The following is a 24,728-nucleotide window of genomic DNA, read 5'->3' as shown; positions in this document are numbered from 1 at the left end:
ACATGGGAAACCCTGATATGAGCGGTAATTGCAAAGCACACACAGAGATGAACAGCGCAGTTGGTTATTAGCTGAAACCCCAGCCATCCGGGAGGGCTGTCTCTGGACAGTGAAAGGGCTGAGAGCAGGAAGGAAGCAAAGAGGAGCCAAGACATTAACCCCCACCCACAGAGGTCTCCCGCATTCCCTGAAAAAAAGAGGCTTGTGCCAGAGCATCTGGCTTCTCGGTAACTATGCAAAGAACGATGTCCTTATCCAATTCCTCTGCAGGATCCACCATCGACCTCCAGTACCAGTCCGGACCTCCCAACCTCAACCTGGAACCACTGCCAGGACACGTCCTCCCAAGCAGCATGAGCTCTGTGATTCACACTGTCCCAGACCGTATGTGTCCATTTTTACGCTACTAGTGTCAGCCTAATGAAGGGACTGGATAGGAGAAATGGTTAAGGAAATGAAGTTTAAGTTTATTTATATATTTAAGCATTACACTTAGATCTGAGTTCACATCTCCCCCTTGCTGACGTCCTTTACCATGAAGTCTGGAAACATGCTCCACAGAGAAGCTGAGATTTTCAATTAATAGCATGAGCCAAAGGGATTTTGAGATGCTACTAAACATCACAAGAACAAACAAACAAACAAACAAACAAACAAATAAATAAATAAAATCAATAGTGGCGACGGTGAGTGTCTATTAATGTAGACAGCACTGGGGAATACCACAATGGTGCACAGACAGTTATTAGTGGCAAGAGTTTCCTTAAGTAAAGCATCCTGGTTGCTGTCAGCCACAATACCATACAGTCTGAACACCTGACCATCTTCAACAACTCCAGACACTGCTGCTAGGCAATCGCTATTTGTTAAGGCATTTATCCACTGTAGTAGCAGACTATGTTATTTAAAAAAAAAAAAAAAAAGCAGAACATGATTTGTAGTTTCACAATTACTGCTGCCACATAATCACAATGTCTTACACAGTTTCCTCTTGCAAGTTTTGCTCATACACCTCTTATAGTGTATTTTCCTGCTTCTTGACCATATAAATGCAGGTATTGTGTGTTTTAGCTTTCTGTCTCTTCTTTCTTTTAAAGCCACCTTGCAGCAAGGGAAATTAAGAGCAATGATGATGTAGACACTGAGTTCTGTAAATGAAGTCTAGTTGCCAGCAGGTTGAGCTTTCTTCTGATTAAGAGCATAAGGAATAAAAAGCAACTGGGTACAAGCATTTCCCAAGGGCAAAATACTGGGAAGAGCTGGTGTGTGCCTATCAGCACCCCCCTAGGCCTCTTTACAACCCAAGAAGGAAGAACATGCCCGAACTGGGGCTGGATTCCCCCCACCACCCCAAAGCTCCTGCTCCTTGGTTCATAGGATGGTTTGCTGATTTTATACGGGCACTGCTCTATTGACCAGCAGCAAAGACCATTCTAATTCTGTTTCTTTTCTCTCCCACAGCATCTCCTGAACCATCCCTTCCATCTCCTTCTACAAGCACAGGCAGTGAAGACTATAAACTAGGCCCTAGCGCAGGCCCCAGCGCTGTAGCGCAGCTCTTGCCTCAGACAGTTATACCCAAGCAGGAGATTTTATAGGGAGAGTGGAAGGAGAAGCTGGGAGCAATGTGGAAACCGTGCTGAAAGTGAATCGGGCCCTTTCTTTTTGCAGAGGCAAAGCACGGCAACCCCCTGCCTGTCACCGGACCTGTCGGTCACACTCTTTCCTGACCGTGAGTAAAGCACCAGACACCAGACTGCAGCAGGAGCCTCGCCATGGGTCATCCCGCCACTGCCACCCTCATTTGTCACCCCCAGTTCACAAGGGATTGGGGTTAATGCTCTTTTCAGTAGGACCAAGACTGTAAGCTCTTTGGAGCAGGGCTTTTGACTGCATGTGTCATCACCTAGCTCAGTGTGATCACCACCCCTTTGAAGCCTTTGGCTGCCATCTTGTAAAAACAAATGCCTTACACAGCTCCTGTTAATTGTTAATGAATACAGTCTGTCTTGAATTGTCAGTATGGAAAGGCCTATCCCCATTAAAAAATTAATTACACTCCCATTTCTCTTGCTGCAAGTTAAGCTTTAGGATGAATATCTTCATAACCCTTACATGCTTTCTTACTCCACAGTGATGTGAGTAATGCTTATCCCCTGTAGACCAGCCAACCTTTAGTGCTGGTCATTATTTTGTTGTATTCCATGATTTCCAACATATATGGAGTCCATTTGTGATTCATTTGCTGCATCCTACTTTCTTGTGTGTATGTCTAACACCACTCTGAGATGGCAGAAAGACCTCTGCATCTGTCCATGGCTGCCCGGTCTGGTAAAACCCACAACTGGCAGCAAACTCAAGAAGCCGTTGACTTACCAAATCACTTCTTCGCCTTTCCTGAAAACTTTTACTGCAACCGTATTTGGAAGAAGCAACAGTCCTAGCAAAAATACCAAAAAAGCTTTTCCAACTACAGAGGTGTGATTTTGCTGCAGTTTTCTAAATCTTTGTAATGTCTGTAACCTAAACTTCATAGCTCTGAATTTGCCAGATAAGGAGGAGGCAGGTCTTTTGTGATCCATGCATTTAAAAATGTTTGTATTTAAAACATAAGGTCTTTCTGAATTTAGTGTAAATTTCAGTCAGCAGTGACCAGTTATTAACTGTGCTACAGCTACTGAAAATAATCTCAATAGATGCGTATACAACCTCTAAAGTTCCTAAGGCGCAGTCTCTGCAGTACAGCATTTATTCATGTGAATTGACCATCATTAGAAAGCCAACTGCTGGATTTCTACAAAGCTTATGTTCTTTTCTGCAAAAGTCCAATGATCTCCATCAGGCAGCTCTCAATGCATTTAAGGATGGTCTCACACTGAATCTAGAACACGATGGAGAATTCTTTGTTCCGTTGCATCACACAGATCTGCCACCCCCCAAGCACCATCCCTGCTCATCACAAAGATGAAACGATGGTGACCAGCCACGGCTTGTTTTCACTGATGCTTGTGAAGCACTTTGAGGTCCTCGGATGGAGGACACCGTGACAATGCAGTCTGATTGAGTGAAAGAAGAGTTGGGAAGAGCATCCGAACCTGCATCAAAAGGGGAACACTTTGTACTCAGGTCATTTCAGTGGTCGGGGAGATATTTTAGAGTTGCCATTCTACAGTATAAGAGAGATTTGAAAACCATTGAGGACTGGGTTGAATTTGACCTAACATCACAATGTTTTATTTTTCTACTGTCTATGATGAACTTGATCTGATATAAATGCTGATAACTTTGATTAGAAACAGCTATATCTGGAAAACAAGTCCCACTGCAAGCATTCCTGCTGCATCTGTACTTGTGTAACATTGCTTCCAGTTCCTCCATCATGCAGATTACTTTTCTAGAAATTAAATGTACATTTATACTCATTAATGGTAAGAAAATAAATCGAGTGGAAATAAATTCCATATGGTCCACAATTCTCAAAGGAAAGCTTGGCTTTTTTTTTTTTTTTTAAATTCAAAACCAAGTTTTCAAGTTTCTCTGTTGATTTCTCCATCACAAATACCCTAGGGATTTTCACCTGTTTCATACAAAAAATAATAATCTGTGGCTGCAAAGCCCTGATTTCACTTGACACTGATGTCATTAACTCACAACAGGCCTGCATTTAGGGCCAGAATAGATTCATAGCAAAAATCTCCTCCTGGCTTTCCTATGTCAAATCCCACTCTAAATTAAACCAATGTTCTTGGAAGTCAGTACTTCATTAACTTCTGCTTTATTGGACTAATAATTTCTGGTAATGAAAAGCTCAAAACCATAACTTAGAAATATTTTAGCAGTCCAGTAAAATGCCAGCTGTTTGTCAGAAAACACGCACCATGCATCTCAAGTAATAAAGTCTTACCTATTGCTCTGTAAGGGATGCATTTCCTTGCCAACTGTAACATTTGGCTCTGTTTGTTTATAGTTTGTATCTCAAACTACAGAACTAGGGGAAAAAGGTCAATATTTGGGTAGAGAAACTAGGGAGTCCAAACCTGTTTTTACAGAAACACCTTGAAGGTGTAAAGCCTGATTATCCTGTAAAGAGTCTTCAAAAAGAAAGCATTCACTGCATGTTTATCACACTTGCCTTAGACAAGCAGATACTAGTAAGATAAGGAGTTACTCCAGAGGACGCAGTTAAGCCTTTAGCATAGCCTAAAATCCTTACTAAGCAGAGTAGCATCCTTAATTTGTAATTAGTATCTACTGTTAGTTGATAGATTACAGGCCAAAGGATGCAAGACCATTACTCTGCAGTTGCTGAAATCTAAATATATGTGAATATGGATGTATATGTGCAAAAACGCAACATATACAGAGCAGAAGTTAATCAACTGTAAGTCTTCAATTCATTACTTTATTTTTTTACATTAAAAAAATTACAACGTAACAAGGGTTTGAAAAGCCAAGTAAACCTGATTTCACACACGCACACACTTGCTAAGTCACAGAGTTCATCCGCTTGAAGTGATATTTTCTGATTTTCATCAGGATATTTTATTAAACAATATACACATTAAGAGCCTCATGACAATCATGACAAAGCCAGACACATTTTTTCCCCCGTCTTTAAGATGTGCAACTGAATATGCAAAGATTCTCGTGGAAGTTCCAACATTCCCCTGACTTACATGAGATGTACTTTTGTTCATTTGGCTGCAATTCCATTGGATGTGTCCACCTCCAGATTCTCCAGCCTTACACACCATCCCCCCCAGGCAAAGTGAACCTACTACGTAGTATTGCACGGTTCTGTTTGCAGGGTCGTCGATAATAAATGGACCCCTTAGTAAGTTCACCCACCTAATGGTATAAAACCTGATGAAGCAGGGACCAAGATGCCACAAACAGTTACAAAGAAATGGAGAAGCCGGTAACTGAAAAAAGAAGGTATAACTTCTCTAGTAAGTAAACTTACTAAATGCAAGATTCTTCAGCACATTGAACTGCTTGAGGTGGGACAGATCAGTGCAACTCGCAAAGCAAAAGCAAGAACAGGACAATTTTAAGGCAAGTCCCAGAACAGGGAGCTATTTACTTTCTAGGCACGATTTCAAGCTATGCATCAAGGCTCCTGTTTTATCCTTTATATTGTCAGTAATTTATAGAACAAATTAACAATACAAAAAATAGTCTAAATGTAATTTTTCAAGAATCCACTGTTAGTTGAATTTCATTACTTGCAGTTTGCATTTAATTACTTGAAGATTTACAAACATTTCTTAGCACTACTGTTGTTTGTCAGGCCCACATAAAGCAGTTCTAGATCTTTTCTTAGTTTTGGTTGGAAAACGGTGAAATTAAAAATAATTTTATTGCAGATTCTTCTACATTTAAAATCCTTGAGAAAGAGGCAAGTTCTGTCAGCACTAGAGGAACCTTCCTTGTTCTTCCACTCTTTGTTCATGGGATAACTGAGTCAATAGCTTTCCATCTATGAAAAGCCTATACAGTAAAAAAAAAAAAAAGGGCACAACAAGATCTTATAGACAACTGTTTTCAGTCGATTAACTCCAGTCTCCAGTATTTTCATTTAAATCCCGCACAGGGTGATATAGCCACTGGTCCCACTTACCCCTGCTGAAAGGACAAGATACAATCCTCAAACACATACACTTCAGTTCCTCTAGAATCAATGCATTAAGAATTGGAGATGCGTATCTGAGGGCAGAACTCGACCCGCAGTTGTTAGTTAAAAGTGTTGTTTACTGAGGATTTAGAACTTACCGAAATGCCACACGAGATTAAAACTGCCAAACACAGGACATGCTTTTGTGAGCCTGGGAAGACATTTGGCAGGGGTGTAATAGTGCCTCTGACGTGTTATGCTGTCGTGTGCACAAGTCCCTTGAATCACTTGCATATGAGGAATGTGTGTCTGAAGTGGGACACAAGTACAGCTCTGTTTATTAGGACAAGCTGAAATAGAAATCAAAACTGAACAAACCACTATTCCCTGAAAACTGGATTTAGAAAGCTAGGTCTCATTTGAGATCAACTTTCACCATAATGCTCCTCCTTGACTGACAACTGCACCTAAGTATATAATTTTTATAAAAACACACTGGTAATTACCCAAACATTTGTCAAATAAAAAGGGTTTAACAAAAATGCATAATTAATCTCATAAAATAAATTACAGTAGCATGACAACATTTGGCTTCTTTAGTGTGACCACGTGCTTTTCCTTTGTTATCTTGCTGTTAAGACCATTACAGATCCAGTTTGTGTCTCTGAAAGTTAATGAGATGTCTGTGACGATAAACGTATAAAACTCTGCTTGCTACAAGCAAATGTCTGATATCAGTTTCACCTGGTCACAGATTATATGTAGACAGCCTTTTCTGGCCCCAAATAAATATTATATAGTATTCTTGCAAGTTCCAGCATAACTAGACTCAAACAGAAAACTCAGGTCCTCCTTTCTTTGCTCTCAGTAGAATTCGCCTGATTCGAAATCCTGCAAAAGGATTGATCCACAGGAGTGAAGGCTGACCCCCAAAAACAGATTTCATTCCTTCCCAGCGTAGTCTCCGCTCCCATGTTGGCTTTTCACTCTTCAGTCTTTCAATCTCCTGTATGCAAACAGACATGCAGTGACACACTGAAAGTCCAAAGTTTAATGACATCTAATCGGAATTGTCAAAGCCAATGACAATTTCACATTCTTTTAATTAATAGCTATGAGCCGATTAGTTTCTTACTATTTATTCAGTAAGGAAGAAATAAGAATGGCTGATTTAGCCTTGTGGATACGAGGCAGAAGACTTAGAATGTACAGTGTATACAGGACAGCTTGGTCTACCCCTACCTTTTCCCCCAGCCTCCCAAACTGAAAGATAAAATGAGCAGAAAAGCTGATCTGGAAACCAGAACATCTGCACACGATACGTGTACACTAAAAGTTGTTTACTCATTTAATGAAACCATGTAATAAGGCTTCCAAGACGACTTTGTACTCTAATTACTGAAGCTAGGCTTACTCTCCCAAATGCATTACTTCAATTTTTTTTTTTTAAATCTTTCTCCTAATGAAAGCTGGATATTTACCCATTGTTTTTCATTTCTGTAACACACAAAGCTCTTCAGTACAAAGTACATTTTTAAACAGCCCCAGATGAGAAAATTCTCAACAGTCACAATACTCAAATTTCTTACGTTTCTAGTCAATTATCTGGCGCAAAACATCCTCTCAAGGCTTAACACTGCAGATCTCAGGGCAAGGGAGCCAAATGTCCTAACTATGGGTATATTCTAATAAAATATATCAAAGTAGGAAAGGGTGAAGAGTTGAAACAAGATAGCTAGTTTAAGCGAACAGCTGAAGAAAGCAGTCACTTCTCACGACATTTTAGGAGTTTGCGATGGTTGAGAACTAGAAGTCCAAACTGAAGTTGTGCAATCTGTGTAACTGAAAACCTAACTACAGAATTTGTCAGAAGAGCAAACAATACAAGAATGTCTGTTAGAAAGCAAATACCAAAGACGTCTCACCATTTTACAACTGTAGAAAATAAACACTATTTCAAATTATTTTCCTACAAAATAAGAATTTTCCCTCATGTAAATAAAAATTATATATAATCACATTTTCCCAGTAGAATTGTCACAGTTTATAGAAGTAGCAGTCCTTACCGTTTCATCATTGCATATTGAGTGGATTTGGGTGCCAAACATGACTGCAGTGAAAGTGAGAAACAGAAAACCCTCAAGGCACAAGAAGATCATCAGGATCACAGTTACAGGTGGGGAGAAGTCACTGCATTCTGTGAAAACAACATATGTTGTTATAAAAAAATAGATCTATAGATTATGTTCATGCTAAGACATCTCTTCAACAAACCGCAATAAAAGCTAGCTATTTGACACTTGAAGCAACATTTCACAATTTTAAGAAACTTAACAGGTTTCAAAATGTTTTTAGGACCTCACTTGAAGTCCCATAATACTTCATACATGGGACTGAAATAAATGGAAAATGATGACTTTTACTTAGTACCTGCTGGATTAAGATAGTGAAAGTTAAGTATTTGCTTACCAGTCCACTGCCCTCGGACACAGGAGAAAAACTGAAACCCACACAGTATGAGCGCATGAGCTGAAATTAGGGCTATGTACATCTGGAAATGAGAGAGAGCTTAATTTTGACTGCTGCCAGGTAGCAAACTAAACATTCTTTTCAGCCAGCCTTCACCACTGCACAATAAACATACTTTCCCACTTCAATTTTTAATCCAATCATTTTACAATGATGTAAATTTTAATTAAGTCTGAATCTAAAAACATGGGCAACGATGAAAGCGTATAAAGATCAGCTCCCTAAATCACACTACAAATTCACTAATTTTTACTATACAAAACCATGACGACTTAAAACAGCACTTTACAGAACATACTAAAATGAATATGGGTAGAAATATCTTCCCACCTGGAGGATATCTTGGGTAGAAGGAAAAAAAAACAAACATAAAGCAGTTGTGCCCTTTAAGCCATTACTCTCTAATAAGCATAACCAAAATAGTTATAAACAAGGTAGGTTCAAACTGAGATCATGCTGCTGTTGACTTTCACTTACCGTAAACAGCACAAAAAACCTCTGATTTTTCTCCCCCACACAATTATTCACCCATGGGCAGTGGTGATCCATCTTTCGAATACATCGTTTGCAAATACTAAGGGAAAGGAAGAGAGACATTTGTTGAGAAACAGTAAGTTAGATTTTGAAATAGAAATCCAGTTGCCAAAATACAACAGGCTGAAATATATTTTCCTGACAAACTGAAAACAGTGATTCCACTACCAGTTTCTTTAAAGTAATGCAAATAAAATATTTGGTCACTTTTGCCTGTTTTAAAGCCGACCAAATAGGTAAGATGCTCTTCACATAAGATAAACAATGTATGTATTCTCACTTACTCCAGAGAATCATTGCAGACAAACACACAACCAAGTGAATCCAGTAACTTATTTTAGACACTTGCAGCACTGAATGAACAAAGCCTCAGTCTTTTCTAGATTCAAGATTATTAAAAAACTTTTTTTTTTTTAAAAGACGAAATCATTATTTCCAATCTATAGGGTTACAAGCTGTAAGAGTAGTTTTTGAATGTGGAAAAATATTTTACACGTTCAAGAAAAAAAACGTTACTCAAGGTATCAACTGGCCATACAACTCCAAACACATACAATCAAAATCTCCAACAAACAACTGCTTACTATGTCACAATTCACTTCAACATAAAACAAGAAATTAAAACTATACACGGCACACATTCTTTGTCTACTTATTAATGGATACTTAAACACTAATGGTTCTTCGTTAGTTCTGCAACTAATTGCTTAGTTTCTGCTCAGTTCTGAGTCACGGCTATTTCCAGAAAAAGTCAAATATTTCAATAACTCCATTTTGCATCTGCTAGGCCATAAGGCACTGGAGGGCTCATTACTCTTACATTCAGGCCCATCTGTGACCAAATGTGAACAGTTATGCAAGAAAAACAGAACAGCTGCAACGTGTTGAACTTCTTCCTTGTATCATCAATAGCTTAAATAACACTAATATTTCATTTTCCTAGCTTTGTACTTCAGATAGGCACAGACCCAAAGCGTTTCATATTCCCCTGCAAAACATCCAAACTGTTATGCATTTTCATTTCAGCAAACAAAGAGCCAAATAAGCCTCACAAATTCAGACACCGTTATTCAAAACCCTTTGTTTTTAATATTTGTGTGTAATATCTACGAGTGCTGCAGGAACAAGCCACAAAGCAAGGCTAGATGATTGTCACTAGAGTGAAGAAAGGTGGAAAATAAAATAATCAGTACTCACAGGCATAAAATCATTTTTAAGTCATTGCATGTGCATGACTACAAAGTAATTCAGCAAGAGGCAGAACGTGCTCCTGTGCAGGTAATAGAAAGGAGTCCCAAATCTCAAACTGCTCTTCCAAAGCTCCCATTGCTCTGGGCTATCATGACCCAGTCCCTGTATTCCTGCTGCCTCTTGGTTTATCAGCACTGAAGATGATAACTCCGCTGATGCAAATTGCTTTTCAAATGGTGCCAGTCACACACAGAAAACCAACACCACAAGCAAACACTGCAACCATTCTCTAGCGCGGAAGAAGCAGGTACTGTTCAAGAGGAGGCATTCAGAAGGCTCTCCAGAAGATTCTCCTTTCACAGCGCGAGCCTGTAAGTCAGCCTCTCGTTACCTCCTGAGAGGCTGGGGAAGGTGAGCTAAAGCTAGCAGAGCCATGCAAAACTTCTGATGTAACACAGAAGATATGCTGTCACCCTACTATTTATTAATACGACTCTTAAGGTAAAGTACTGAATAAAATCATACCCGGATTCGAATCAAGCCAAACACGAAGGATGCGAAGTGGGCAGGACTCACTTTTGCTCATTCAGTATTTCTCACAAGCCTACTCAGCTCTTCCAAGACATCAGATGTCTGGAACCCTGCCTTCATTTCTCATTTAACGCCACGATTCAGCCAACGCTTCCAGCCAACAAACAAACTGGCAGTGATGCTGCCGACAGCGGGGCAGCTTGCTTCCTACCCCGGTTGCCGGTATTCTGCTCCTTCCCTTCTCCCAGCACAGATGTTCGTGCAGCAAAGAGTTTGGGGAATTCGCTCCTTTAGCTGCAAGAATCCTCACGCCTACTCAGGAGGAAGGAGCAGTACGGCAGTGAGAAAATGCAGCTGTGGTCAAAGAAAGGTCTTCTCCAGCTCAGTGCTGCTGCTGAACACGCTCAGGCAACTGCAGGTGAAATTATACTTGAATGCCGAAGGTACCTTTCAGAAAGACACAGCTAGTGGCTGAAAAGAAGCTGGTCTGGGTGACAGAAATTCACAGAAAAACTCATGCAAACATTTCAGTGAGCTGGTTCTGAATAACAGTTCCCTGCACACAAACACAGGCTGGAAATAACGACAGCTGTGCTCCTTCGGTGAAACTGATAAAACATTCACATGAGCTAAGCCTCCTTCTTATGCTGAAAATGTTAACTGCTCGGTATAATCTTAGTTTCAAGTATTTCATGGAGGCTACTTAGCTGTAAATAAAGGCTTCTTGCTTGTTTTCCCATTGCTAATGTGTATTATGAAACTATTTTTCTTCCTCAAAAGAACTTCTGCAGCGTTGCACAACAGTTTTGATAACTACAGCATAAGAGCCTCTTCTATTAATAATTTACTACTCAAAACCTGCGCTGTGGCTTTGAGTGTAACTATTTCCCAACAGGAACCAACTTCAATTTCCATTTTCAACTCTCTTCTATCACAAAATTGCCACTTTGACTATCTGGGACTAGACTGTCTTTTTAATATCCTCGGAATGGGTTTGTAAGCCAATAAAAAGCTGGCAGTGTAATCAAGCAAACCTTTTTTTGCTATCTGATACACTTCTGCAGCGCTAAATATACAGCAAAGAAGCAGATTCTGGTATGTGATTTCCAGCTCATTTGTCTGTCCTGGCATCATGTATCCAACATTCAAGAAACTACAAGAAAAATCCTTTGTTTTACTTTGGAAAAGTTAACTGAAATTACTAGCAGCATGCTATGGGTAACAAATAAGTGGAGTTAAACCAGATATCCAACTCCTGAGGAAAAGATGACAGCAGGATTACAACAGAGAGCATGTGCACTTCCAGGCATATGAAGTCCTTCCTTAGCATACTTTTATTATTTTTCCGTGAAGAAATACTAGTTTTTCAATCCATATTGCCTTCTCTGGGATCACAGGCTACCGCAACACCCAACGTAACGGCTCCCGAGGGTGACAGCCCAGATGTAGCCCAGGGACTCTGCAGTACTCATCTGAAGCCTCTGTAGCTGTTAGCTGCACATCCACCACACAAGCAGAGCCTTGCAGCTGTACAGGCTCCAGGCTCTCCAGTCCTCCAGCTTCTTTATTCCTATGCAGAGTTCAACGTAAGATGTCTTCATTTAGGGTTATTTCAAAATTAGCCAATTCTATAGGGAACGAAGATGGGGGAAACACTTCACAAAGATACCTGCAAAGTCCCCGTGGAAGCTGGCCTAAATCTAAAATGAGCAAATCAACAAGATCCAACCTACACGCAGCAGAGCCTCTGCATCCCTTTACTGCATCCCATGAACACAACGCTCAGACACGTGAGCAGATTGCACAAAGCTATTTTGCATCCCCAGAGGGTAACGGCTTACATTCTGCCACAAGAAAGCAGCTGCCCTGCTCCTGCCCCCAAGCCTGCCCAGCAAGCAGTACAGCTGTGTTCACACAATGCTCGGCTGGAGCTCATCAAGGCGGCTCACTGCACATGAAGCCAGGCCCGGTACCTGTATCCATGCTGCAGCTAACCTGGAACACAGATAAATTAACTGAAGAGCATTCTCTACTCAATTATATATGAAACTTCTCCCTTCACGCTCCAGATACACAAACCCACTCACATCTGAGATGAGAACAAGATTTCAGTGCCAAGGCAGAATATTTATAGTGGAAATGGATTCTCAGCCGTAACTTTCACACGGATAAGTGACATACACTGAGACTTTTAATTTAGAAACCACACATTTACAGGATATTTGAGAGCCCTGACAAGACTTCTGTTCTTTTGACGGCTACTAACTCGGAGACTTAAATTGAATACGCCACACAATTCAATACACATCACCCCTCACACCTAGGAAGGGCCACTAGAATATTTACGTACTTATGTAAGCCTTAATTATGCAGGCATATCTATTTTCAACTCTCACACTATAAATATTACAAATGCATGTCCACAGTGCCTGAAAACTCAAAAGACTGAGAATTAAAAATGGACACATTTACTATCTCTTGCATAGCACACTAAGTTCAAATTATCATCACTTCTGTCCCAATGAAAATGAAGTCTCCAACAAGCAGCAGCACATTTAACTGATTTTTCATGCAACTTTGGGAAAATAACCAAGCAATTCACATACAGTTTCAAATGAAGCACTAAAAAGACAAGAAGAATACAAATTAAAGCAATAGTTAAAAACCCATCTGTATCTTTTTTTAATTTAAGATTGCAGGAGTCTTCTTTAATCTGCTTCTATCAGAAAATTCTTTGACGTTCTTTCCTTTGCCCTGCGTTATCACAAGTATGGCACAATTAAATTAGAATGATGTACAGGAAATATTCGCAGATCAAAAAATATTCGAGATGCCACACAGATTTTTTTTTTATTATTGTATCTCTTGCTTCCTTCCTCTCATCCATGTTTTCAGTCATAATATGCTAAAAGACACTCTGCAATGTACAGATCTGAAAAGTTTATTGGATACTGAAAGAAATTTGTGGGCAAAAATTAGCATGGAAAACAGGAACATTATTCCAAGATTAAACATGAGTAATTGCTTTAAAAAAACTATACCATACCTGCAATGGTGTGCACGTTCAGGTTTGATACTACAGCACTTTGGACATTTGTAGATCACTTCTCCTGGTTTTAGTTGCAAATTATCCATGTATTCTTTAGTGGCATTTCCTTTGGGTACAGCCCCCTGAAATCATTTCAATTAAAAGAGAAAAAGCTGCTTAAATGGTATGAGACCATTTAAAAATACATTTTTACAGACTTCAGGCCAGTAATCTCCACATAACTGCTGAAATAAGTTAATTTACTTAAAGTTAGTCTGCCATAAGCCAGAATCACTTCCAAATGAGTAAGCTACCTCTGCTTGACCTCAAGTTCCGTTTCATTTCAGCGAGTCTCACCCGTGGCCAGGTATTAGCATAATTCTGATGGAATCTGTAGTCACTTAAATAGGATGAAGAGGAAGGCATCTTTACATGCAGACATAGGCATGGCAGGTACACTATTTGCTTACAAGTTACTCCAAGCGAGCACTACTCAGCACTATGATTTCTCATGTTAATTGTGACTTTCCGTTATTAGGCCAAGCCATCCACAAGTTAGCTCAGCCACAGCTACTTGTAAGATTTCACTTCAACTCTCCAAACCCAAGATTTTGCCGCCTGCCCCATGTACACAAGTTTTCTAGAACCACAAATCACCGTTATTTTCCCCCTTTACACTCAAAGTTTTGACTTGTACGCTGTCATGTACCACCATCAGCTTCTTCAGCCTGCACCTAGCATTTCCTTCTGCCTTTTGCTACTGTTAAAGTTTGTGTATATGCACGGCAAACATGCTGAAGGAACTGATCCAGAAGAAAAATAAGCCAACAGGAAAAAGTTCTTTTTTAGGTTATTAGTTCTCTGAATTTTCACTGCTGCATTTCAGAGCTGCATTAGCAGCTGCTCTGACAGAGAATGACGATGAACAGCCAGGAAGAGGCAGAATTGCTTCTTCCAATAACACTATTGGTCCATAGCCTCAAGATATCAGAATATAACTTTGGATTAGTAGGAAGAAAACAATGCAAAGTACCATTGTCACTTTGCTTATTTATGGAGTTAAACACATATCTGTGGCAGGAAGTGATTTTGAAATAAAGCATGATGTGAAACGAAAGTGCTACTGCTTTTCTGTACCAACTCCTCCAGGCCATCACTTACTTCACACAGGGATAACTTTCTCCAGCTTGGCTTGAACCAACTGCAATGGTCTATAATTGTCTCTCAGTAGAAAAAAAAGCCCACTGGCAACATCATCACTTATGTACACACCTTAAGTTTTTGAGACAGGATTAACAAACCAGCAGGCACTTTACATTCAACTGTAAAATAACTTTAGACTTGGGCAGACTCTTCACTTGTTTTTGTTGTCCATGGCCTGGAGTAACAACCTTGCGTTTATCCTGCTTGAGAGGCAGTCCAAGTCCTGACCCTGACGGACTCTTCGCACCACAACAGGGCTCTTTGGCTAAATGGTGATTCAAACTTGAGCCAGCTGTCTTTGAAGGGGTACAAAAGAGAGAGCTTCTAAACACCATGGTGTGTTGCTTTTGTGTTTTGTTTTTCAGTATGAATGTTCACATTTAAGTTAGGAAAGTACTTTACTGTAGACATAGTGAATTATCTCGAAGAGATAATTCCTAAATGCGTAAACTTATCTTGTTCTGGGTAAATTTAGCCTTAAAAAACATCTCTCAAATTCACCTATTCACTTGTCAATAAGGATTGCATCCTCAGGTCACGCCTTTAGCATTTTGATGATAAAATACACTATTTCCATAATATCTTTTCTAATCTCAGACTGTTAATTCTTTTCAATGAAAAATACATATTTATGAGAGTATGTTATAATTCACATGTGTTTACAGGTGGTTTATTCCTCCTTCCTTCAATCTTAGCATCTATCACATAGTCATGTCTTCCGTTCTGGGAGATGGGAGAGGAGTGAAGAAAAAAAGGTGGTGAATCATCTCAGTTTCAATCGTGTTTTATCCATAAAGAACAACATGGGTCTAGAAAGACATACAGCATTAACAGTACATATTTTTAAGTAACCTAACCTTAAACTATTAACTTTCGTAGCTGTCACAGTCTGTAGAAGTCATAACATTTTCATCACTGGGTGTGGACTCAGAAATAAATCAACAATCTAGTAAACCATTAGCTGTAACACCCTGCTGTGTATTTGGGCCACTCCCTGATTTTTATATACTGTTACTGTCTCAAAATCATGGAGAAAATATTTTTTCTCCCCCTCAATCCTCTCTCCACAGATTTCTTTCCTAGAAGAGTGATAGATTTTTGTACAACATAAACAATTTAACCTCTTGAATTCCTGAATGTAAAAGTCCTAAGAAATGAATGCTTCTAAGACCTCTCACATCAATTCTTACAACCACATGCTTGTTAAACTTACATCTTGCTTCCCAATGACTCCACATATCTAAATGAGATAACACAAGTGACGTAGTACAGTACTTGTGACTTTATGTGGGTATGTGACTGAGGTTTTTCAGCATGTTTATGTCTAAAAGTTCTTCCACATGCCATAAATGGAAGACATTTCAAACGATCAACAGGATGTAACTACAGCTTTTTATGAAGTTTCGAAAATAAATCTGGGGAAAAAAGGAGAAGCGAGAATAAAAAAAAGCCTAAAGCTTTATCAGTGTCTTTATCAGCGTCTTCAGATACTGGGTTAATATTTAACAAATGTAATGCATTTCCCATGAGCCTACCTCTCCCTTGTAATTCATTTTACGCCGCCGCCTGCTCCTCAAGTCAAAGCTTATTTGTAGTTTCATTGACAGAACAATATGCAAAGCATAAATACGGTCCCTCCAACTCGAGGAGTTTGCATCTAACACTACTTTCTTTCCCTGGCAGGAAGGCACAGATACCACATTTCCAAATCTGTCTGCAGCCGATGAGCTATATGAAAGAGTACTCCAACATCAAGGAGCGATCGCATACTTACTGGATCTGTTAGCATAGTTCTCAGATGCGATGACAAAGCTAGCACTGCCAAGCAGTTAAAGAGAACACCGTTGATCACAGAGTACCAAAAGTCTTTGGAAGGCAGCAGCATGACAAAAGTCACTACGAAGTCTGCATAGACAACCAGAAGCCATGTCATTATAGCACAGACCATACCACAGCCATCTCGGATGAACCAAACCCTCTCTGCCATGTCAGCCTCTGAGGAAGAGGAATCGTAGCTGTCATTTTCGGCGAGAAGCGGGTGGTGCTCAACATCACGGAACCTGTGCCCTGATGACTGCATGGTTTTCCGGACTTGCCCTGCAGGAAGCAAAGATACCATTATTACGCGTGAGGAAACCAGAAATATGGGCGCTCTCCTTTCCTATTTTTGTAAGATAAAACATATCCAGCTTCAAAATATTTAATGGGATTTTTTTTTTTGATCAAAAACTAAACAGTTCTGCGACAGCATAAGGATAAAATATTTGTCATCAGAAGAAAAAAATTGTTATCAGAAGAGACTCATTTACAAAGTTTCAAAGTTTCTGTAAGCTATTCACTGAGTGTTATAATCCCATAACTATATATTTTTTTTTATCATGCTACTTCAATGCCTGAATGATTTTATTTCCACCTTGCTATGCCTGTAATCCATTCTCCTTGTGTTAAAAATGCAACCTCTTTCTTTTATCTCGGACTATTCCAAATGGCAAGCTCTTCCTAAAATTACAGCTTATGTCTCTCAGAAAACAGCAAACTATGGCACCAGCCTGTTGAGTTTTTGTACTGCTTCTGCAACCCGAGGAAAAAGCAGAAGGAAAAAACAGAATGGAAACAAAGCTGTTCCAGTACACTGTTAATGGAAAACAGAGCAAGTTAGAAAGCAAGTAAGTTTGTTGACAAAAGTGCTATTGTATTTAAAGAAAAAAAAAAGACAACAAAACAGTTACAAAAATACATTGGATAACTGACAAAACGATTTCAGATCAGACCAGATTTAAGGGAAACAAATGGCAGTGGCTAAATTAACGTGGCAACAGATTACATGAATCAGATTTTCAAAGAACGTATTAATTAATTTCATGAAAACGCTTTTAGGGCTTTGTTGTTGTTCCAATGTGGAACAAAAACATGACTTGAAGCCTTAACAGCCTTCAGGAAAACAGGATTATTTTCCAGACAACTCTAACAGGCAAAGACACGGAATGGTGGAACTGAAGTGCTACCAACAAACTGGAGACAAATTAAAGCTTAAATAGCATGCATCAATATTAGACTGCTGCCTTAGAAGTATACTGTGCTCTAAAAATTATATTGATTCATCCTATTAAAGGCCATATCGAAGGGAAACTTGAAAGCATTATATTGATTGCTGGCAGCTACGTAGAAGTCTCAGGTCTTTCCCCATAATAATAGCAGCCTATACGAGACTTCAGGTTACATCCCAAGACCTTGAATACAGGATCACTTTGTTAGTCTAAAATGGTCAAAGTGACCATCACCAAGACTCACATTTGACATAGGTTTCAGATGAAGCTATACAGTTTTAAACCCTTTAAAACACTCCCAGTCTTATCTATGGGAATCAAGTCAGATAAACATATTCTGATCCTTCAGGTCTAATGGCTAGAACCAGGCTGGGATAATCTTAAAGACTAGAAATGACAGCAACGCATGCAGACTGCAGTGTGAAGATTCAAACACAACATTTTTCACTGTTATTCCTCCAAGACCTCTTGCTGTATAGATGCTTTGAAGTGTTTTAGAGGAATCAATGAACCAAAAAAAAAAAATCAAGCTCCCAATCTGAAGCCTCATATAGAACACAAATTTGGAATTCCCTCCACCTAGGGTGCGACAGCAGCAGAAACATGTAATTATTTTTCAATCAAGGCAAGTTTTCAGTTGCTCAAACCAACAAGTTATCATAAATCGGGACATCAAGATTCTGAAAAGAAATAAATCAATAGTTGTGTACGTCATGACATGAATTTTTGATTAATTCTGCAAACAACTACTGCAGCATGCAAATAGAATGACATGAAATTACTGTATTTATTTTGTTTAACCGCATAAAAGGCAAACGAGAAATTTTTAACACAACAGGAAAAAAAACTGCATACCTCACAAATGTTTTGTATGTTATTCTGACATCATGTCCTTCCTTTGGGCTATACTAGGCTATTCACATAGTCATATTTGATGTAATCTGAAAAGACATCGTCAAAAAACTCATTAGTAAAGGACTCTCGCTTCGTCAGGAAAATGTCAAGCACAAATAATGCACGATGATAGGAGCACTTTGAAATATGCTGCATGTAATTACAGCAAGCAAGTTTCTGACCACAGGAAAAAATTTTTACACTGCTTAAGCTATGATAAACAACATTCTAAAAAACTCTAAACAGTGTTTCGGGTAACACTAAACAAGATCTATCCTGTTCATACTTTTGTTTTAGATGAGTTGGGTATCCAGATTTTAACATTACAAACTAACGTAGTCAAAAAGTTTGTTTTTCCTGTTTGCTGTTCCCCTATGATTAGGAGTTAAAGTATACCAAAAAATCCCAGACTTTGACTGACTTCATTGCTTACAGTAAGCTTTTTTTTTTTTGGTAACAGGCATGAATAGCACTATTTTTGTAATTTTAAGATAAACTATGAAAATTTATTTTAAACGATTATTAGACCCAGCTATGGCCAATTTAAAATAAAGAAGCTACTCCTTCCAGAATCTGTATATAAAAGAAAATGGCCCACAATTATGCAAAGGGCAATATCCACTCTGAAAGTTCTCCTTGCTGGAATTCCACCAGAGAGGCAAATAACTACCACGAGACTTACGCTACACAGGGCAGCATAAGGACTGAAACGCTGGCAGGAGCTGTTCTAACCATGCTGATTTCACAACATGAACATTTCGCAAACTTGAATCACATTCCTTCTTTTTCACAAGGACGCAATACTCAAGCCCAACACACAGACCGTGTGAAGCGACGGCATTTTTTTAAGCAGTCTAGAGGTTTACTTTTTTCCATCATGAAAGAAGAGGAGAAAGTTTATTTAGAGAGCCAGGTACTTCAAAGCTTGAAAAATTCAGTGGTTAAAGTTTGGAAATCGCCACGTGGCATTTGAAGCAGGACTGGAGAACAAAACCCTGAGTTAAATGCCTATTTGGGGAAGAGAACGGCAGAGGTGTGAGTCTGAGTTTCTGACTAGAAGAGTTAGCGAGAACACGCACGCTCACAAAGTGTTGCTGTTCCCAAAAACTAAGTTGGGATCCCTGCACCAGGACTTTTATTGCCATTGCCCTTCTCTTACCCAGTCCTATTGCTGCAAACAAACATCTACCTTGCAATTAAATCTCCCATACCCAACCAAGGATGACTTTTTCCTTTGTTTTTACGTAGTACAGGGTAAGATGACCAGCTTGTAGCAGGAATTTCAAATTTGTGTCTAACTAGGGCTGAGGAAGTACCTAGGTTTATTTCCTCTGTTGTTTTATAGTATTTAAAATAACCTCTGTGAAGCTTCACTCTTACTTGGAAGGTTCATTTAAATTAAGGCATTTTGAGAGTAATGTAAGGATTCTGGCATTTAACAGCTAAAGCAAATATGAAGCCACTTTAATGGAAAGCTTCTGAAAGTAGTTGACTATTTCAAATGCAACACTACTGAGTTCTTCAGTACTCATGTTCAATTTTTCCCAGTTCAAAGAAAGTTATACCAAGACAGAAATCCCCTGGAAATTAGAAGACTCGTGTCTTATTTAAACAAACTTGTATAATCTATAGAAGCCTAAAAGGTAAGGGAGTGCTTTTTATGCACGTATAACTAAGCAAGGCTCCTGACTGCTTTCTGTTTTGCTTTATAAATAACCTTTTATATTTTTGTTAAACAACTTTTCACAATGTTGTGAAACCCACAGTCATTAAGTTGTCATTGACATGGCATTTTGTGGAAGCAGAGCAGAAACTCACAAAAAGAAGACACGCTGAGTGTATGTCACATTCATTTGCAGCATCACCCACCCGCTCTCCGAGCTGAGGATGACAAGCAATAGAAGACGACATGCTAAGCCTCTGCAGGTGAAATATTGAAGTCAGAGTAATCATTTGAAATTATGAGCAGCGAACTCATTGACAAGACAGGGACGTGATTCGTTTGGTCAGTTCCCTAATCATCTGTGCAAAACGTCAAGGTTCCTCGTAGCATCCCCCCGACTGGTTTACATGGAAGCACCATCACGCTCCAGCTTGTGCAAGAACGGATTCATTCTCATGTGATCCCTCCCTCCACGTCCACTTCCCCTGCTCCTGCACATTGTTCTCCTCTCTGGCTGCCTCCACCATTACCCCCCACCTCGGTCCCCCTTCAAGGGGAAGGGGATCAATGTCTGAAAAGCACTTACACTTTACAAAGAGCTTTGCGCCCCCACTGAGATGCTCACGGCTTTCCCGTCGACTGCGAATTTTTTTGCCGCCTGTCCTAACCAAAATCTACATCGCATCTTTGTTACACGTTTGAAGTCCAAATCTCCAGGCACAGCGTGATGCTTTAAACCCTAATACTCTGAGCAAAGATTTTCATTTGACCTTTTAAAAGTCATTAGCTGGCACTGGAAGATAACACTGAATTATTCAACATTTCATGCAAAATGTCCTCTATTTGCACAGGTGATTATATTAAATCTACTCTGATATAGCTCCCCTCTTAGGTGTTATTTGAAATTCTCAGGTTAAGTATGTCTTATCTGACCTGCTCTCATTGTTAATGAAACACAGGCCCCAACAGCAGAGAGACCATTGGAATAACGCTACTAAGAAGTGACAAGAGGACTGCTTAGAAAGCACGTGGCAATATATAAAAAATAAATCTGATGTTACGTTACAAACTCGAGATCACTGGAAAGATGGTCTTGTAAAATGACTGGGCCTAACGTGATTGTAGGGCTCCAACGAGGCTAAAGAGCACTGCACCAGTCTCCCTTCAGTAGGTTTAGTGAAATAAGGGTACTACAGGCTTCAGAAGGATGAATGATATCCGCAACTATTGCACCACGAAGCCCCCTCTGCTGTCAGTTAAATAAAAAAGAGCACTTTAGAATTAAGTTCAGTCCTTTTCCCCACCGTATTTTGGGGAAGAAAGCAAAAACACTGATCTAGAAGAAAAACTCTTTTTTTAACAGATAAACAGATAAGAATTAACGTACAGGTTTAAAATCTATCAGTCATTAAAGCCCAAATCTTTTTTGGTTGCTTTTTCTTTCTAGTTATACAACAAGACAGTTCTTATGATTCCTCGTACTTCAGTTTCAATGAAGCAAAGAGAATGCTTTTATTTCAACTTTGCACAGTAGGGTAACAATCATGCAGCACTCACATACGATTGATTTAAATCCTACAGAGCAAACACAGCATTGGTGGCAAATCAAGATTACAGAACCGTAGTCTCACTAAAACAAGATAGCTTAAACATTAACTTCAATAAAACTGCAGAATTTAGAAGTAAGCCAAATGGGCAAACCTGTTACTGTATCTGAAATCATCAGCAGTTTGGACCACTCACTGCTGACAGATAAATAAATATCCATCAGCCAGCATCTAGAGGTAATCACGCCTGATTTGGGTAACTTACTTTTCACTACAGATACATACGATCCCAACTGCGAAGCCACTTAAGTCAACTGTGGCTCATTTCAACCCCTGCTCAGTGACTTACCTGGCAAACAACCTCCCAGCAAACAAATAAAGCTACTCCAATAACTACATTGACCATTAACTGTACTGAAAAGCCTTTAGGTCAGCCCCAGCAACAGCCTAGCTCTGCAGCAGGAAGCTCTGCAGCAGGGAACTCTGCTCGGTACTACGACTTCAAGGTTAAGCTTTCTCAGCAACCATGAAATGTGCAAGAACTGCTTGGAGCAGCCAGCGCTCAGCAGGACCAGTCCAACAACTACAATCCAAATAAATCCATCAACTACAACCCCGATCCTGTCTCGTGCCCTCTGTGACACGGCTCATCACCTCTCTAAAAACCTTCTTGCCTTTGCTCTAACGTATTTTGTACTGTACTTATCTTGGGAATTTCTCGTTTATGCCTTGTAACCCTTCCTTTTACTGAAACCCACCTGCTCTGCTGCAGGCACACTGACGATTTACAGTGGGAACACAGCACCAACATGATGCTGTCTACATGCACACATCCGTGGACGAATTCAAGAGATGATCTTCAGTAAATTACATATTTCACAGGCAAGTTTAAAACTATTGTAATGGTTCTCCTTACGCCAGTCTCTACAGCAAGCGGAAAGCCACAGAAAACACTGGAAGAGTTTCTTTTCAGCTCTGAAAAGGGGATGTGCTACATGACCTCAGAAAAAAGGCATACAGTAACTCAGCGTAAGTATGGATGTCTTACAGGTAAGCTGCTCGTCTAATTGCTCGTGTCTTTATGCTGGCAGCATCTTCAGAAGCATCCACAAAAAAACAGAAATGTGATTTCTGGGTAAAACAAAAATGAAAAATGCAAAGTGAAAGAAAAAAAACTCTTCACACCTTCAGAACACACATCTATAAAACGTATTGAAGCACTTTGCTTGTCAGCAACAAACCTGATAAATCTGCAGTACCAAGTCACTTTTCCATATTCAGCAAAATACCAAGTAGCTTCTGAGATGCTGCACAAGGCATCTTTTTTTTTAATAATTTTTTCCCCTCCATGAATATGGAAATCAAAGGGAACATATTTCACAAGACTTCAGAGCCCACCAAAGACGTACACGATCCAATACACGACGAGTTCACTGAGTTTCTACAGCAAGGACAGAACACTTCTGGATTAGCGAACAACCTTTACTCGAGAAAGGACACAAGCACGGTATGTGGGAGCTACGGCTGGGGTTTGTGTCTTACCTCTTCTGGAACAGGGCCACAGGCTCAAGTTCAGATTAGACTCCAGAAAGCTTAAACAAATATCACATCGCTATGTGGCAACTGTAAGTTTTACTCCTTTGCCAATGGCAACTGCCTCATGTTCTTCTTTAGAGTTTATTTATTTTTTTATTGTGGTTTTTACATCGATAAATTTACTCCATATCCTCATGTTCACTTGAGGATGAGCCTGGGTATCTCATTCACTGAGTGCACTGCAGTATCCAGGTGGCAGTACCAGGGACTGCCACTTATTATATCCACATATGATTTTTCCTTCAAGGTTACAGAAAGTAACGTCACAGATCAAAGCTAAAATATTTGCACTGGCGATTTTCAACATCGATTAAGAGAACGCTAAAGCCTTTGTTTTCAACGGCTCCTCACAGCAATTAAAAATAAACTCTCACATTTTCTTTCCATTCTTTGTCTTCAGCCTTCCAACTGCTGCAGTACACTACCGATTTGTTTCCCTATGCTTTGAGAAAAAGCATAAACAGGGAATTCATGGGAAAAGTACGGCACGAAGTATATTAAGCTAGGGCAAAAGCAAGAGAAGTTTAAAGAGCGATAAGAAGTGTTATCAATCTCTTTTGGCCACCACGAGCTTTCTGCCATTAAAATCTGACCTAAAAGCCCTAAGTTCTCACTTAATTTACTGACGAATTAGCACAGCCCTCCTTTACCGGTACATTTTCGAAGCAGGAGAGCATCAGCTCCCAAAGACCTCCTCTAACCCCGTTAACGCGAGCAGCCACCGAGCCTCCGACCCCATCACACCCGCGGCGAGGCTCGCAGTCACATCCCCGTGCCAGAGCACCCGAGCCCGTCACACAGCGCTGCAAGCACCACAGACACCACCCGGCGTCCCCTCAGGGCCCGGTTCCCCCCCTCGCAGCGCTCCGGGGCTCGACCCCCCTCCTTCCCACAGGGCTCGACCCCTCTCCTTTCCAGCACTGACCTTCCCGGCTCCTCACCGACCTTCCCGGCTCCTCCTTCAGCGGCCTCCTGGGGCCGAGCCCCGCCGCTGCAGGGCCGGGCCGGGCCGGGCCGGGGCCGCCGCCGTGCCCGGGGCCGGGGCCGGGCGCTCGGCGGAGCCGACGACTCCCGGAAGCGGCCGGGGCGGCGCCGGCGGGAGGCGGAAGCCCGGAGCTCCCCCCTCCCCACCAGCCCGCGCTGCGCATGCGCGGCGCAGGGCAGGGTCCGTCCCTATGTGCGCTGCGCAGGCGTTGGTTAGCGGAGGGGGTTTGCGCAAGCGCGCGACGCCGGCGGGGAGGTTTTGATGCCCGTGTGGGCGGGGCTTCGCCTCAGTGGGTGGGGAGGAGGGGGTCTGAGGATGGGAGTTGTCAGGTGCTTTCCTCCTTGTGGCTCCAGAATCTTGGCGTTT

General features: G+C 40.5%; 2 protein-coding genes across 3 annotated transcripts in view; one reads left to right on the top strand and one right to left on the bottom strand.

The window, feature by feature from the left end:
- The window catches only part of LOC308176386 (hepatocyte nuclear factor 4-beta-like), a 36,509-nt gene extending 30,926 nt beyond the window's left edge, over nt 1–5,583 (top strand). The window contains exons 13-14 of the mRNA XM_080552033.1: nt 271–384; nt 1,462–5,583. Of these exons, the coding sequence (XP_080408159.1) occupies nt 271–384; nt 1,462–1,598 (251 nt within the window). The 3' untranslated portion in view covers nt 1,599–5,583. The remainder of the gene's footprint in view (nt 1–270; nt 385–1,461) is intronic.
- On the bottom strand, nt 4,385–24,573 carry ZDHHC7 (zDHHC palmitoyltransferase 7). Of its 2 annotated transcripts, XM_080552035.1 has the most exons (8): nt 24,303–24,481; nt 18,533–18,618; nt 16,405–16,727; nt 13,446–13,570; nt 8,621–8,717; nt 8,084–8,165; nt 7,681–7,811; nt 4,385–6,620 (listed from the first exon to the last, which is right to left on the bottom strand). In XM_080552035.1, exons 3-8 carry the CDS (start codon nt 16,708–16,710, stop codon nt 6,444–6,446), a joined length of 918 nt encoding a protein of 305 aa, XP_080408161.1. In that variant the 5' UTR covers nt 16,711–16,727; nt 18,533–18,618; nt 24,303–24,481; the 3' UTR covers nt 4,385–6,443. The 2 variants fall into 2 exon arrangements, with proteins under 2 accessions (XP_080408161.1, XP_080408160.1); XM_080552034.1 differs by lacking the exon at nt 18,533–18,618 and having other exon boundaries at nt 24,303–24,573.
- Nucleotides 24,574–24,728: the final 155 nt, after the last annotated feature.

Source organism: Anser brachyrhynchus (genome assembly GCF_964034855.1).
Source record: "Anser brachyrhynchus genome assembly, chromosome: 12".
In the NCBI taxonomy this organism is placed as follows: domain Eukaryota; kingdom Metazoa; phylum Chordata; class Aves; order Anseriformes; family Anatidae; genus Anser; species Anser brachyrhynchus.
Note: the sequence above shows the minus strand (reverse complement) of the source record. Positions and strands in the feature narration are given on the sequence as shown.